Source organism: Pelophylax lessonae, assembly GCF_965119305.1.
Source record: "Pelophylax lessonae genome assembly, chromosome: 9".
Lineage (NCBI taxonomy): Eukaryota > Metazoa > Chordata > Amphibia > Anura > Ranidae > Pelophylax > Pelophylax lessonae.
In genome coordinates, this window is record NC_138776.1 from 185,972,982 (window position 1) to 185,989,628 (window position 16,647).

Sequence of the window (16,647 nt, forward strand, 5' to 3'; positions counted from 1 at the left end):
TGGCCAAAGTAGATGTGGGAGCCAATGTGCAATGGAGTCCCCAGAGAAGGAAATCCATCTAGTTGTAGGATTTGCACTGCATGTCTGGCAGGGCAGAAAACCCATTTTTTTTTTTTTTTTTTTTTTAACCGATTTTACAGGTAATTTCCTTCCCCCAGTCTTGGAAAGGAGAAGCTTAAAGTGACTGTAAAGTCTCTTTCTCTTACGTCCTCCGACAGTCGCCGCCTCTTCATATTCGTCACATATGGGGTATTAGACTTTGCTCCGAAGGAGTAGCTAGGCAACAGAATATGTTAACAACAAAGCTTTTAACATATCCCACCCTCAAGGGGTGGTCCCCTCAGTCAATACCCTCCTACTTCCTGCAACCATATCTCAGTTTTAATGTCTAGCTTGTCAGGAGTGGCTGGCTCTCTCTGTGCTGGGACTTTCTGTCCCAGACTCTTTCTTCTTTTTAAAATTTTGTTTGAGTTTTCTCTCTACCTTTACTTAGCTGTTATTTTGTCAGCGTTAGTTAGTTCTTCTGATGAAGAGGATCATGCGGACTGGGTCTCGGGCTGATCCCCCTGGTCGCAGGTCGTGGGTCAGTGGCTTCCCAGTCTGCCATCGAGCGTTCAGCCAGGTAACGCTCCTGGCACAGTGAACGACCCATCCCTGTTCGGTGCAGGGATGATTGGTGAGGTGGCTACCTCACTGGACGCTGTGCGGTTTCTTAACCCCCATTGTGTGCGTCTTGAATGCGACTCTCCCTGCCTCATGTGCAGCGGCTTGTTCGCCTGTGCGGGTCCCCCACGCCATGTGAGGTAAGTGTATTTATGTGGGGACCTGTCTGTCGGGGGGGTGTCAGTCTGGGACTGTGTAACCTGCCTCTATTCACACTGCTTGTCTCCCTATCTCTCGGCTGCATGCTGTGGGCTGCAAGGGGGGGGGGGGGGGAGCTGTATGACACTGTGTGTGTCAGACTGGTCAGTGTGAGAAGCTGTGTGCTGTGGGGCATGTTTTTTTGGCATGTTTGGGCATATACAGCGATCGCTGCGGCGATCTGACATGTATTCTGATTTTGGAATGTAATGTGTGTTTTAATGCACTGTGGAGCGGCGGTTTCGGCGCCAAACGACGCCATTTTGCCTACACTCGCTCCGGCCGCATGTTTTACATGCATGGCGGCCATTTTCTTGTAGCCTCCATAGGCTTACATAGAGCGCCCTGGCAGCATCACTTCCTCTTCTCCCAGGAACACCGATCGAGGCAGCAGCAGCGGCGAGGGTCTCCTCAGGTTTTATCCTTCTGTTCTTGCTATCCATTGCCTGTGTTCAGTTTGCATATTCCCTGTGGGGGTCTTATTGTGCTTGAGTGTGGTGCGGTGGGCTGCGCTTGCCACGCTTGCTTAAAAGGGGCAGTTAACCCTTTGTTGTCTGGCATTACAGGGGCAATGGATTCTCAGGAGGGCAAATTTCCTACAGCATTGGTGGAAAGCCAGGGGACCGCTGTTTCCCCCCCAGGGGGGGATTTAGCCACTATTGTGGCTGGCCTTGCTGCTCAGGTGCAGATGCTGGTGGCTGCTCAATCTACTAAAAGGCCCAGAGTTGCTCTTTCCTCTGATTCTGAGGGTGAAGGTGATGGGGCTGTTATGGCGGGGGCCTCCTTATCGGGGTCCCGCTCCTCTCTTGATCTAGTGGGGTCTGAGGTGGAGGCTGAAGTTGAGGGGGTTGATAACTCTCCCCCTGGCTCGCCTGAAGAGCTTGCAATCATGGATGAGTTGATTGCTTCCATAAAGCAAACGCTGCGTTTGCAGGACGAAGTGTGTCCCCCCGCTGCCTTGGCGGCTTATGGGACGCAGAGAAAACGCAGGACGCCGCAGGTTTTTCCCTGCAATGATGATTTTCAGCGCGCTGTTAAGGATCAATGGCGCAATCTGCGCAAACCTTTTGCGGTACCAAGTAGATTCAAGCTGCGTTATCCTTTTTCGCCTTCCACTGATGAAAGGTGGTGTGTGCCTCCCCCAGTGGATCACGCAATTGCGGTTTTGAACAAAGCCACTGCGATTCCTGCAGAGGATTCCCCTGTGTTCCGTGATGCCACGGATAGGAGACTGGAGTCTCTTGCCCGTCATACTTATTCTGTTACGGGTTCTATGCTTAAGGCTCTGTTTGCTTCCCTCATGGCGGCCCAGGCGATCGCAAGTTGGACGCAGATGCTTAGGCGCGTCCTAGTGGCCGACTCGGCCTCGCCGGCGACCCTGGATATGGTGGATCAAATCCACCAGGGTGTCATGTATCTGTGTGATGCGGACCTGGACCTGGTTCCGTTGGCTGCACGTGTGCACAGCGTGGCGGTGTTGTCTCGCCGCCTGGTTTGGTTAAAATGTTGGTCGGTGGACCAATCTTCGCGTAAGACCTTAGCCAATCTACCTTATGATGGGTCTCGCCTTTTTGGGGAGTCCCTGGATGTGTTGATTAAGGGGATCACCGGGGGTAAGAGCACTCTCTTGCCCCATTTCCCCAAGGCTAAGGGGGCTTCTGGGAAGAAGCATGCTAATTTTCGGCCCCCTCAGGGGTCCTTTCGTGCCTTTCGGCCGCACTACAAGGGCAAGCCGTTCAAAGGTCAAGGCTCTCAGAAAAAGCCCTGGTCTGGTAAACAGAAGTCCGGCCAATCCGGATCTGCAGCCCATAACAGTTCGGCCTGAAGGGGCGCCCTCACCCAGTTTTGGGGTGGGGGGACGCTTGCTCGGTTTTCTTCAGCCCTGGTTGGCCCGTGTGCGGGACAGATGGGTTCAGGAAATCGTTCGATCTGGTTACAAGATCGAGTTTCTCTCTCGGCCGGAGAGCAGATTTTTTCCCTCAAATCTTCAACTGTCTCCAGAACGCTTGCGGGACCTGCACCTGGCGGTGCGGGACCTGAGGGCTCAGGGAGTGGTGGTTCCGGTGCCTCATCGGGACAGGTTTCGGGGGTTTTATTCCAATCTGTTCACCGTACCCAGAAAGGAGGGCAAGGTTCGTCCAATTCTGGACTTGAAGGCTCTGGAACCGCTCTGTGCGGGTTCGCAAGTTCCGCATGGAATCCCTGTGGTCGGTGGTGGCTGCCCTGGTTCCGGGGGAATTCATGGCCTCCATCGATTTGAAGGATGCGTATCTTCACATCCCCATTTTCGAGGGTCACCAGAGGTTCCTTCGATTTGCCATTGCGTGGCGTTGCCTTTTGGTCTCGCCTCGGCTCCGCGGGTCTTCACCAAGGTGCTTGCACCGGTTCTGGCATTATTGAGGGCCCAGGGCATTTCTGTCCTGGGGTATCTGGACGACATTCTGGTTCGGTCTGCGACCAGCCAGGGTCTGGAAAAGGACCTGTCTGTCACGATGCAAACTCTGCAGGAGTTTGGTTGGACGATAAATTTTCCAAAGTCGTCACTGAGTCCGTCGGTTCGTCTTCCCTATCTGGGAATGATTCTGGACTCGGTGCAGGCGAAGGTCTTCCTGCCGGAAGACAAACTCAGGACTCTCCAGGAGGAAGTCAGGTCCCTCAGGGACGTTCCGCACTCGTCTCTGCGGACGTGTATGAGATGTCTGGGATTGATGGTCTCGGCCTTCGAGGCGATTCCATTCGCCCAGTTTCACACGCGGGGTCTCCAAGCGGAGATCCTGTCCAGGTGGGACGGGCGACCTCAATCTCTGGATCTTCAAATCTCGTTGAGTCATCGCACCAGAGGAAACCTTCTGTGGTGGCTCCGGTCCCCGTTGGTGTCCGGGGGCAAGTCGCTTCGTCCGATCTCGTGGACGGTAATCACCACGGATGCCAGCCTGTCGGGCTGGGGTGGAGTTCTGGGCGTTCTGTCCGCCCAGGGGACTTGGTCGGAGGGGGAGTCTTCCCTTCCGATCAACATTCTGGAATTGCGTGCGATAAGTCTCTGTCTTCATCGCTGGACGGACCGGCTGCAGGGCTGCCCGGTTCGGGTGCAGACGGACAATGCCACGGCGGTGGCCTACATCAACCACCAAGGGGGCACCAGGAGTGCCCGAGCGGCTCGAGAAGTGGCCGACATTCTGTCTTGGGCCGAGACTCATGTCCCGGCGATAACGGCGGTTCACATTCCGGGGGTGGAGAACTGGCAGGCGGACTATCTGAGTCGCCAGACCCTGGATCAGGGGGAATGGTCTCTCCACCCGGCTGTCTTCCAGATGTTGTGCGCGAAGTGGGGTCTTCCAGATGTGGACCTGTTCGCGTCTCGTCTCAACAACAAGGTGAAGAGGTTCGTGGCAAGGACGCGCGACCCTCGGGCAGACGCGTCGGACGCGTTAGTGGCCCCGTGGCATCAGTACAGGCTGATGTACGCGTTTCCACCGATTCAGTTGCTGTCCAGGTTCCTTCGCAGGTTACACTCGGAACGCAGCACGGTGATTCTTGTGGCACCGGACTGGCCTCGCCGGTCCTGGTACGCAGACCTCGTGAATCTGGCGGTCGACGCCCCGTGGCGTCTGCCTCTTCGAGACGATCTACTGTCTCAAGGACCGATTTACCATCCTGCTTTACAGTCTCTGGCTTTGACGGCCTGGCTGTTGAGACCGAGGTCCTGAAGGAGAGGGGTCTCTCTCCAGAGGTCGTTCATACTTTAATCAACGCGAGGAAGTCTTCCTCAGGGAAGGTTTATTACCGTACTTGGAAGGCCTATTTTGCCTGGTGTGAGTCCAGGGGGTTTTCACCCCGCACGTACTCGGTTTCCCGTGTGCTGTCTTTCCTTCAAACGGGTGTTGATCAGCGTTTGGCGCTGGCTACGATAAAGGGTCAAGTGTCTGCACTGGCCGTTCTGTTTCAACGTCCCGTGGCTTCCAACTCCTTGGTTGGCACCTTTGTTCAGGGTGTGCGCCATCTGGTCCCCCCTAGGCGGGATCCTCTGCCCCCTTGGGACTTGAATCTCGTTCTATCTGTGTTACAACGTGCTCCTTTTGAACAGATCAGGGGGATCTCGTTGTCTATGTTGTCCAAAAAGGTCGCTTTTTTGGTGGCGATCACTTCGGCTCGCAGAGTGTCGGAGCTGGCGGCTTTGTCCTGCAAGTCTCCGTACCTGGTTATTCATTTGGATAAGGTGATCTTGCGACCTAATCCTTCGTTTCTTCCGAAACGAGTTTCGGAATTCCATCTTAATGAGGATATTGTCTTGCCTTCGTTGTGCGCGAAGCCTAAACATCCAAAGGAGGTGAGATTGCATTCTCTGGATGTTGTTCGGGCGATAAGGGTTTACCTTAAATCGACTGAGTCTTTTCGAAAGACGGACTCCTTGTTTGTTCTTCCAGAGGGTCCTCGGAAGGGCATGGCAGCTTCGGCCTCTACCATCGCCAAATGGATCAGGCAGACCATTGAACAGGCCTATGCTTTGCAGGGGAAGGTTCCCCCTGTGCCTGTGAAGGCGCACTCTACTAGATCTCTGAGTACGTCTTGGGCCTGTCGTCATGGGGCTTCTGTAGCCCAGGTGTGTAAGGCGGCGACTTGGTCGACCGTGCACACTTTCACAAAATTCTACAAAGTAGATGTTCAGGCATCGGCGGATGCTTCCTTTGGCCGCAAGGTTCTTAGTGCGGCTGTTCCCTAGGGTCCCTTGTTGGGGACTCCTGGCTGTTGGGATAAGTTTTGTATCCCCTGGTTTTTTGTCTTTTCCTGGGTTGTTGCTCCTGTTGAGCACTTGTTTTTTGCTGTTGCCCAGCTGGTTTCCTTCCTTTGGTAAGGTTCCTTTCTTTGATGCGGAGACTGCGTTGCCTTTCGGCGCGGATGCGTTTCCCACCCCTCATGTTTGCACTGCTTTGGGACGTCCCCATATGTGACGAATATGAAGAGGTGGCGACTGTCGGAGGACGTAAGAGAAAACTGAATTTTTGTAAAATCTTACCTGTAAAATTCCTTTCTCTGAGTCCTCCGACAGTCGCCGCCCCCGCCCCTCTTTTGGGGTTTGGTTGTATACTCTACTGCTATTCCACTAAAACTGAGATATGGTTGCAGGAAGTAGGAGGGTATTGACTGAGGGGACCACCCCTTGAGGGTGGGATATGTTAAAAGCTTTGTTGTTAACATATTCTGTTGCCTAGCTACTCCTTCGGAGCAAAGTCTAATACCCCATATGTGACGAATATGAAGAGGCGGCGACTGTCGGAGGACTCAGAGAAAGGAATTTTACAGGTAAGATTTTACAAAAATTCCGTTTCTTATTTTTTAATTTAAAAAAAAAAAAAAAAAAAAAAAAAACATGTTATACTTACCTGCTCTGTGCAGTGGTTTTGCACAGAGCAGCCCAGATCCTACTCTTCGTGGGTCCCTCTTCGGCACCCCTGGCGCCTCCCTCCTGTTGAGTGCCCCCACAGCAAGTAGCTTGCTATTGGGGCAGCTGAGCTGCAGCTCCCTGTGTCCATTCAGACACGGAGCCCCGTCCCCCCCTTGCCCCCTTTCTGAGGGGAGTCCTGGGTAGATGAGACACTCCTGCAGCATCGCTGGATCGAGATGGACCTCGAGTAAGTATTAAAGAGGCTGAGGGGGGCTGCTGCACACAGAAGGCTTTTATTCTTCTGCCTTTAGAACCAATTTAATATTGATGAGTTCATCTCTCTCTCTCTCTCTCTCTCTCTCTCTCTCTCTCTGTTCTCCTTATATCAGCATATCCCTTGTTAGTACATGAGTACTGCAGCACAACTGACTAGCTCCTTTGCTGCTTCCTCCTCTTCCAGTCCGAGCTTTGCTGTGCAGGCACTTCCACTACTTTTTTAAAAAAGATACATGCAATGATTTGCTAATGCATACAGAGCTCCATTTATTTGTGTCACTTGTATATATGCCTGGAGTTAAACTTTTAAGTGTTTTTTTTTTTTTTTCAACTTTGTGTTTTATCTTCCTAGCTGAGGCCGAAACGCATTGACCATTATTTTTTAGTTGAATAATTCAGAACTGTTTGCAGGTGCTTTAAAGTGGAAAGAAGACCTGAAGAAAAAGGCTGCTGAAGTTTTCCTTCGCCATCAACAGTCTGTTCCTAATCTCCGAAAACTTGTTTATGGAACAGGTACGTTACTTTGCAGGCAAATGCTGTTGTGAAATCAAACCCTCCTACATTAAGAGTATGCAAGCTAGACTGGGCTTCATCTTTAAAAATCAAAACAGGTCTGTGCTTTCCTATCTATATTTGTTTTTAGATCCAAGGCCCCATTCACACCTGCATGTTCTTGAAAATGTTCCACTTTGGCATGCTTTTCGCACATAGGGCAACCCATTAGTGACAAACACGCAAAAAAACAAAAAAACATGTAGAAGTACATTACACAAGTTTGAGTGGGCCTTGGGGCTGGTATTTTGAATAAACCAATAAGTAACATCATAAAAACTATATTTCTCTGTCGTTCACTGACGCACACAGCTCTTCAGGATTCTTGAGACACCAGGCAGAAAAAATAACTTGACTACGGCTATGGGCAGCCCCTGGAGGTATACTAGCCCGCAAGTTAAATGTTTTGCAAGGTCGCATATGAACAGGTCTCGGCCTGCGTCACAGCGTTCCTTCTGGCTGATCGCTCCCCCGCTTTGATGACAAGGAGGTTCCTGTCTTGGAAGTGTTATCTGAAAGCTTTGCTGGATCGGGAAGGAAGGGCCCCCTCCTCTTCTTTCCTGTATGCAGTGTGGGGGCGAGGGTACTCCCGTGGGTGGTCGGTCCCTCCGGGGTTCTCTTCCCCCCCCCCCCCCTCCCCGGTTGGCATTGAGCTGGCTTGTCTGCCCGTGCTCATCGGGGGAGGTTGGCTGGTGCCCAGGCTGTGGGTACCCTTGGCGCCTGCGGGCATGCTTTCACTCTCGGTGGGCCTTCTATGGGGTGGGTGGCTTTTATGGGTCCCCTTGTGACAGCTGTTTGGCGGGCTGTCAGGTAACTGCGGGTCCGAGATCCACACGGTCGGGCAGGCCGAAAATTTAGGCCGTGACTTTGTGGCCTAATAGCTGGACCTTGTATAGGGCCCCATTTGTGGAATCTAAAGCTGCCATTTTTCACGCAGCCAGTCGGCCGAAACTACTAGGCCGCCCCCTTCTGGTAGGGTGGCTCTGAGGAGGGAGAACAAGGTCCCAGGCAGGTTTAGCTACCATGGTAATGTGGGGTATCCACCTTTCCTAGTGGCACTATTGGGGTAGCCTGTCTGTGGGTCCCCTCGCATCAGCAGCGGCGTCTCCTCTTAGGGGAGTCCATTTGCGGCCTCCTCCTGCGGGCCTCTTGGAAGGGTGCCCGCGGGGTACCCCTTTTGCGGGGTCCTGTCGGTGCCCCCCCCCTTTGCGGGCCTCAATCGGTGCCCCCTGAGGGGGGGCTTAACTCGCCGACCCCATGTGAGGGAGAAGGATGGCGTTGGCTTAGCGAATGCGCCCCCTGCCCTCTCATGCCACATGAGATCTCGCATCTGATCCGCTCGCTGCAGATGGGACCGCCCTGTGGGGCCTTTTGAGTTTACATTTTTCTGACGCATCAGACAGTGCGGCTGATTCCTCTATGGCTGCTGCGTCGCGCAAAAATACGCTAGTAGATTAGATGCACTTAATGCATCAGTGCAGGATCCATTTATGTTGGTCTGCGGATCAAACCTCCAGGAAGGCCCTGACTGAATTGCCTTTTCAGGGTGTGCGCCTGTTCGGGGCTATCCTGGATGACATTATTAGGAGTCTGACGGGGGGGTAAAAGTACCTTCCTTCCACAGTCTGGGAATGGGAAGGTGCCTCGCTGGTGGCGTGGGACTTCCTTTTCAGCCCACAAGAAGTTTTTGTGTCCCTCAGGGAATTCAGAAAAAGATTCCAAGCCCTAAAACCTTGTTGGGAGTTTTCTAGCGGCATTGGTCTGGCAATCAGAGTGCATGCTTTTCCAGACCTGGTCACAGGCCCCTTCGGCGTGCAGGTTTGCCCCCATCAATGTCTGGGATGAGGGAACGTCTTCGCTGGTTCCTTGGGCCGTGGACCTCCCGAGTCAGCGTTTATTCTTACCCTTTCATGGTCCCCAGGAAGGAGGGCAAATTCGTCCGATTCTGGACCTCAAGGCCCTGAACCATTTTGTGAGTGCAATAATTCAGGGTGGAGTCCTTTTCATGTGGTAATGGCATCCCTGCATCAGGGGGGTTCTCTGGCTTCTTTAGACGTCAAGATGCCTACCTGCCCTTTCCAATTTGCACTTTCCAATGAACACTATCAGTTTGTGGCATTACCCTTTGGCCTCGTCTCGGCTCCTCGCTTCTTCACGCAAGTGTTGGCCCCGATCTTTAGCGTTGCTGTGTCAGTAGTGTATTGCTGTGCTGGGGTATCTGGACGACCTCCTCATGCGAGCGGAGTCTCCATCGGCTCTGACGGCCGATGTGGAAATTACTCTCCAGACCTTGAAGGAGATTGAGTTTTCAGAAGTCTGCACTGTTTCTGACCATTGGATTATCTGCAGTTAACTGAATTCAGCTCTAGCTGGAGTGTTCCTTCCTCTGGAAATTTGCAGAAGTTGCGTTCTGTGTTTCAACTGTTGCTAGCCCACAAGTGGTTGTCCCTTCGGGCATGCGTGCGAGTGTTACGCTTGATGGTGTCCACCTTTTGAGGCGGTTCCGTTTGCGCAGTTCAACGTGAGACCCCTTCACAAGGGAGTTCTGGTTAAATGGGACAAGTGTCTCATGTGATATTTTTCTAAATCGGACGACCGAGTTCTCTGGTCTGGTGGCTACGCTCCCTGACCTTGCTACAGGGCAAGTCTTTTCTCCCCTTGTACTGGACAGTGGCAATCACAGATGCCAGCCTGTCTGGGTGGGGAGGGGTCCTGGGGCCGGAATTGGCCCAGGGCTGTTGGATGTTGGAACGTTCAGGCTTTGCCTGGATCATTGGACAGAGCGGCTCCAGGGGCACCCGGTGCGGATTCAGTCGGTCAACGCAACAGCTGTGGCTTATGTGACTCACTGGGGCAGCACAAAGAGTGTGTTAGCGGCCCTGGGTGTCATGCTTTCTCCAGTGGCCAGAACTGTACCTTCCGGCCCTCTCCGCTGTGCACATTTCCATTCATCCAGACTTGTTTCATTAGATTTGTCTGCGATGGGGCACCCCCGAGGTAGATCTGTTAGCATCTCGGCTCCATAGAAAGGTGCTGAGGTTCATGGTCAGGTCGGGGGATCTCTGGCAGACGCCACGGATGCTCTGGTGGCTCCATGGATCCGGTACCATCTGATTTATGCCTTTCCTCTGCTCCAGCTTCTTCCATGCCTTCTACACAAAATCGAGGCCAAAGAGAATTCCGGTCATTATGGTGGCTCCGGACTGGCCTCACTGGTCTTGGTACGCCGACCTGGTGCGACTGGATGCCGACGTCCCCTGGAGGCTTCCTCTCTGAGACGATCGGTTGTCTCAAGGACTGATCTTCCATCCTGTTTTATGGCCGCTGGCTTTAATGACCTGGCTGTTGAGAGCTGAGTGCTGAAGGACAGGGGCTTGTCTGGCTCTGTGATTTTGACCATGTTGAAGGCGAGGAAATTGCATCTCGGAAGTGTTATCATTGGACGTGGAAGGCGTACATTTCCTGGTGTGAGGATCGAGGAGTCCATCCTCGTTTCTTTTCGGTGGCTCAGATTGTGGCCTTTCTTCAATGGGGTGTTGATCAGAAGCTGGCTTCGAGCACAGTAAAAAGGTCAAGTATCTGCCTTGGCAGTCTTTTTTTTTTTTTTTCAAAGACCCTTGGCTTCCCATTCATTGGTGCGTACATGCCTTCAAGGGCTTCGTCCTTTTACTCTGCCTGTACTTGCTCCTCTGCTACCATTTGGTTTTGAACCTGGTTCTGTCGGTTCTTCAAAAACCTCCCTTTGAAAACATACGTGAGATCCCTTTACTTAACGCTTTCACAAAAGGAGGCTTTTTTAGTGGCTTTCATCTCTGCTCGTAGGGTGTTGGAGTTGGCAGCTTTGTCTTGTTGTTCTCCCTATCAGGTGGTTCACCAGATCAGGTGGTGCTGTAACCGCGGCCAACGTTCCTTCCTAAAAGTAGTCTCTTATTTTCCATTTGCAGGAAGATATTATGTTGCCTACCTGTGTCCCCAGGCCCAAACATCCTAAGGTGGTGCATGTCCTGGATGTGGTTTGGGTGATTCGGATGTATCTGGCAGCTATGGAGTCTTTTCGGAGGTCAGACTGTTTGTGCTCACGGATGGGCCTCTTCTTCTGCGACTATTTTAAGGTGGATCTGACAGACGGTGACTAGGGCTTATTCAATCAAGGGTCAGGTTCCTCCTTTCCTTGTATCGGTGCACACAACGTGGGCGCTTAGTACTTCTTCTCAACCATCAGTGGCGCAAGTTTTGCAGGCAGCCTTTAGACCACTCATCAGTGCACACTTTCACTAAATTCTATGAAGTGGATGTGTTGGCATTTGCGGATGCTTCCTTTGCCCACAAGGTTTTGCAGGCCGCTGTTTAGAGGGCCTGTTCCCTCTTTGGGGGTGTATTGTTCAGGTGGGCTCCAGTTTTTTTTTTTGTTTCACTCCGGTTAGGTGGTTGGATATTGTTTAGCCTTTGGGATTTTTTTTTGTCCCACCCATCATGTTTGGCACTGCTTTGGGAAGTCCCAATGGTTCAAGAGTCCTGAAGAGCTGTATCCCTCAATGAACAGAGAAAATTGGATTTTTTTACTTACCGTAAAATCCATTTCTCTGCGTTCATTGACAGACACAGCACCCACCCCTCTATGAAGTTGTAATATTTCTGATACTGCTTATAAAAAATACTGAGGACCTATAGCAGAGAGAGGGAGTATTTCTCCAGGGACTGCCCATAGTCAAGTTCTTTTTTCTGCCTAGTGTCCTCCTGTAGGAGGCAGTATAACCCAATGGTTCAAGAATCCTGAAGAGCTGTGTCCGTCAATGAACGCAGAGAAATGGATTTTACGGTAAGTCAACCCAATTTTTCAATGGAATTCTAGCCAAAATATTTATTGCTGTCTGTGTTCCTGTTTGGGAGAATCTCCTCACTTTCTTTCCTGCAGAAATTAAGGAAAATCCCCCACTGGGCACATGACAGCAATTGAAAACCTGACTGAGCTTATGTCTTCTCTACTTGATCCATATGTGGCTGTTGTAATGTTTAAACTCTACATGCCAGCCAAACACATATATGCGGCCTCCTGGTGTGTGGACCTTTACGCCAAGTGGCCGTCTATATGTGGCCCTGTGTAAACCACTTACCATGCTGAGAGCGTGCTCCCAGCATGGTAGCCGGCGGTTACCGTGCAGCTGCTGAGGCATATACATTTTTTAATATGTGGGTGTACAGTGTTTCATTTGATTTCTGTTACATTTAGTGGCTGATGAGGAAGATGAGGTTGATAAGGCAGAAGAACTAGGTGGCCTGTTCCACGTCAGTCGTCCAGAGAAGGAATCTAAAAGAGCAGCTAATGCACTGGACTGCTCCAAATTTGTGGTGGAGAGCCCTCAGGACTGGGATGTTGAAGAGGTATGCTCTTTTTTGCTTTTTTTTCCTCCACATTACTGTTTTTAATACTGTGATATAGCCCACTCTCCCTGTCCTCTTCCCTAATATGTTTGTATATTGGCCCTTTGTATCTTCTGGCATCAAGGAGATAGCAGGAAACATGGGGTCGTAATCTTGAAACACCAACCTGGTGCAAATAGGCTATAGACCGCAAAGGAATCTTTATCTAATGTGGATAGCCCCCACAGCCCAACACCTCCTTTTTTGGGAAACTAGATGCATAGGAGCTTGGTGCTTATCATGACCCGGCTTGCGTAATGAGAGGGGGCCACATTATATTTTTTGTGACCCTTATAAACAAATTGCCCTGAGGATAAAGGGGAGATGGAGTTACCAGCCCTTTTTCTTTCCCCTGAAATGCAGATCTAATTTCAATAAGAAATGGGGCCATGTGGGGGCAGCATAGAAGCTAGGGTAAGAGGTAATACCCTGTCTACTATTGGTCCCCAGGATTCAGGGACCTTCTAAATGAAAAAAAAAATGTATTTGAATGTTACAGTGGTATGATTGTGCTATAAAAGCAATGGTATTAGTTTAGGCATATTTTCGATGTGACCGGTTTACTTAAAGCACAGTAGAGATTGAGGGTTGTTGTTGGGCATTTATTTTCCTGTGTGTCTTTTAGGTCATGGATTGCATCCGGGACTGTTTTGTAACTGGCAAATGGGAGGCGGATAAAGATGCAGAAAAATTGCTGGAGGAAGATGGTAAGTGCTGCCCACATTTGCTATACATTATTCCATAAAGTGGAAGCAAGGATGATTCATTTTAGGACTCCTAGTTTTTCTGATCAGTGCTGCTCTTACTGCAAGAGATCTTCTCCCAAAGATTTTGAACATGTTTGCTATATTGTACTAAATGCTTCATATTGGTTTGCTACTGATATAAATTTGTTTACTGTTGGAAATCATTAATATAGTTTAATATCCTCCATCTCCAGAACTCTTGAGCAATAACTCTTACTTCCTATAAACCATAATTGTTTTTGGAGCCCTTCCAATTCCTCTTGGTCCTCTGAGATAATAGCATTTGGGGTGGGATGGGGTTAGGGCTTATTTTTAGACATGTGATTTTTGTCCGATCCATCCAATAAAATCAATAGTTGTCATTTATTTATTTATTATTAGTGCCCTCCGCTAAATCATTCGCTTTTTATGTTCCTGTTCAGGAATTTGAAAAAGAAAAATTCCCTCATCAATACATTTTGCCAGTGTCTGGAATATATGCATTAAGATGAAGTAGTATGCTGATCCCCCAATACTTTCCCGGAATAGGACAACATCATAGCCATGGTTACTGCTGAAAGATCAGGATGATGTTTCTAAGCCTTGGCAAGGCTGTACTACATGTCCTCCTAGATAGATATCAGATGCTCAGCCAGACAATAATTTTGGCTGGCTACTGTGTCTCCTTTGCCAAAGTGTTTCCCTCATCCATGGTGTGTGTGTGTGGCAGACCGTACCAAATGGACTCCAGTATAATCTGTCCTCTGAAAAGGCAACGCAATTTGCCTTTTATTTGCTAAGTAAGTCAGTAGTGGCAATGTCTTCAAAGAAGAATAGAGGATTTTTGGTGTAATGTTATATATGTGTTTTCTGTTCACAGAAGAACTGTATGGGGATTTTGAAGATTTGGAGACAGGGGCGGTACACAAGGGCAAACCAGAGTCTCAGGATGAAGATGTAAGAAATTGAATGGAAGACCGTAACTTTTATACCGCATATCCAATTTTTAATACTCATAAGTTCAAAACACATAATACCAAGCAAAATGCCTAAAAGAGAGTGTACAGTGTTTATGTATGTGTATATACATGTACTCTAAGGGAGAAGAAGTCACGTAGATCCCTAAGTATTTGAATTTATCTGTGATAGGTATGGGACAAGTGTGAACGGTTGGTTGTGTGGAATCGCTGTCCAGTAGGAGCAGTGTTGATATGGTCCAGTTAATGATCAGTCCGGAGTAAGAGCCAAATTCAAGGACCGATGACATGACCGCTTGCAGTAAAGGGTCGTATCTCCTAGCATTAGTAACAGGTCATCTGCATACAGCATGATTTTTTTCGTGTATTTCACCGTAGCAAAACCCAGTGATTAGGGGTTGGCTCGTATAAGGGCAGCTAACAGATTAATGGCAAGGGCAAAGAGCAGTGGAGATAGGGGGCAGCCCTGCCTAGTGCCTCTGCCCAAAGCAAATGATGGGGAGACCCTATCTAATACTCTTATAGATGCCATTGGTGCACTGTAAAGGAGGTGTACCAAGGTTATGAATCCTGTACCGAAGCCAAATTTGGTCAGAACCAGCCAGAGAGAGTCCCATTCAACACTATTGAAAGCTTTGTGAGCATCTAGGGATAGTCGGGCTCTTCTTCCCATATTATCTGTGGTAGAAAGGAAAGCCAAGTGCTCTGGGATAGCTCTGCAGGGGGGTCTGATATGATCAATATATGATCAGACAATAGGAAAATGGAATAAATACTGAATACAAAATACAAAGGTGGAGTATAAATAACATTCATGTACATGAGAAACTGTAAGAGGTAGTCAAGTCCATAGTAATAAATATAAGTCCCAAAAAGGAGACAGTGTGCTAGTAGGGCTGATGTCTAGGACTGCAGTAAGGGCTAGCTCCACAACACAGGGAAGTCAGTTCTGTGGGAGAGAGGAGATAAAAGGACACACGGAGCGCCTCTAAGTGCAGTATTAGTTTATTGAAGAGAAGCACACAATATTAGCAACCCACCTAGAGTAGAAAATCACAGGCTTAGGATCACTCCGGTGGTCCGCGGGACTAGGCTGTAGGGTCCAGTGTCCAGAGAAGAAGGGATGGTAGTGGCTGAAGAGATGGAGACGGGAAGGCCTGCTGGGCGTTTTCCGGGTTTGGCTAATGTCTGGGAACCAAGCTGGAATGCAACGTACACCGCGTGACGTCACCGGAGCTGGGAGGATGACAAAAGAAAAGAGCTGTCCGCCCTCTGTAGCTCCGCCAGAGTATGAGGAGCATCTAATTGTTCCCTTTGGCCTGCCGTTAGGGAAGGGAGGGAAATCTCCTGAAGATAATGAGAAAGGTCCTCTAAGGCAGTGGTCCTCAACCCTGGCCTACAGGGCCCACTAACAGGCCACATTTGCAAGATAACTGAAATACATCCCAGGTGATATCATTTGCTGCTCAGTGATTGCAGTACTCTAGTCTGCATCTCCCCAAGGTAATACTTAAAATCTGGCCTGTTAGTGGGCCCTGAGGACCGGGGTTGAGGACCACTGCTCTAAGGACTTCGACCCCGTGATTGATAAAGAGATGCATAGAAGTCTGTTGGCTCTTGTATAATTAAATCTGGGGAACTAATAATTCTGCCGGACGTACTCCGGATCGCTCCTATGGCTGGAGAGGCCTGTTTCGATTGGACAATTTTTGCCAGAAGGCGGCCAGTCTTCTCCCCCCTCCTCAAAAAATGCTACTTTATTAAAAAACTGCCTGCGTTCCACAGCAGAGTCCCGCAGTCAATCCAGAGAATCTAGAGCAGACATCCAGGCTTCCCGAGCGGAATTGGAAGGCTGCAACACATAGGTTAATTCAGATTGCTTAACCTGCTCCTTCATGAGAGAAAGGCGTGCAGATCTCTTTTGAACTGCCTGAATTTGAGAAGTTCCATCCTAAAACAGTGCACGTATCTTTATACTGCCCCTCCTGAAAAGCATATACTGTACATACTTTTAGTTTGCTTCCCTGCTGTTCTGTTCAGAAAAGACAGCCCGGTGTAATCTCAGTCACTCTATTAGAAAATTACGCATGCCCTCATGTGACATTGCTGGGACAGTCACCAAGCCTTAGTCCTTTCCAGGATATTAAGGATTTGACGACACCTATGGACAACATTTTTGTTAGTGTATTAAATGGCACAGGTAATGGATTTAACACATTTTAGATATGCTTAAGAAAGCACCTGTAGATCTGTATTCTGTGACATTTAAAAAGCTAAGAAAAAAGTTTTCCATGGTCCAAGCCTACAGAGAATCCTTCATATTCCTGGTATTAATCTGCCAGCAAGATGAACTGTACCCGCACCCAGCCATAGTGGATGAGCATGTTAGCTGAGATCCACCTGAAGCAGGTTAATTATTATTCACCAGAGCTGCCACTTGAGGAAAGGGAAA

General features: G+C 49.6%; 1 protein-coding gene across 2 annotated transcripts in view; it reads left to right on the plus strand.

Annotated features, from left to right (window-relative positions):
• BMS1 (BMS1 ribosome biogenesis factor) overlaps nt 1-16,647 on the plus strand; it is an 88,040-nt gene that overhangs the window by 44,428 nt on the left and 26,965 nt on the right. For both annotated transcript variants that reach the window (XM_082267577.1, XM_082267578.1), the window contains exons 11-14: nt 6,932-7,033; nt 12,303-12,454; nt 13,119-13,200; nt 14,099-14,175. In XM_082267577.1, the coding sequence (XP_082123703.1) occupies nt 6,932-7,033; nt 12,303-12,454; nt 13,119-13,200; nt 14,099-14,175 (413 nt within the window). The remainder of the gene's footprint in view (nt 1-6,931; nt 7,034-12,302; nt 12,455-13,118; nt 13,201-14,098; nt 14,176-16,647) is intronic.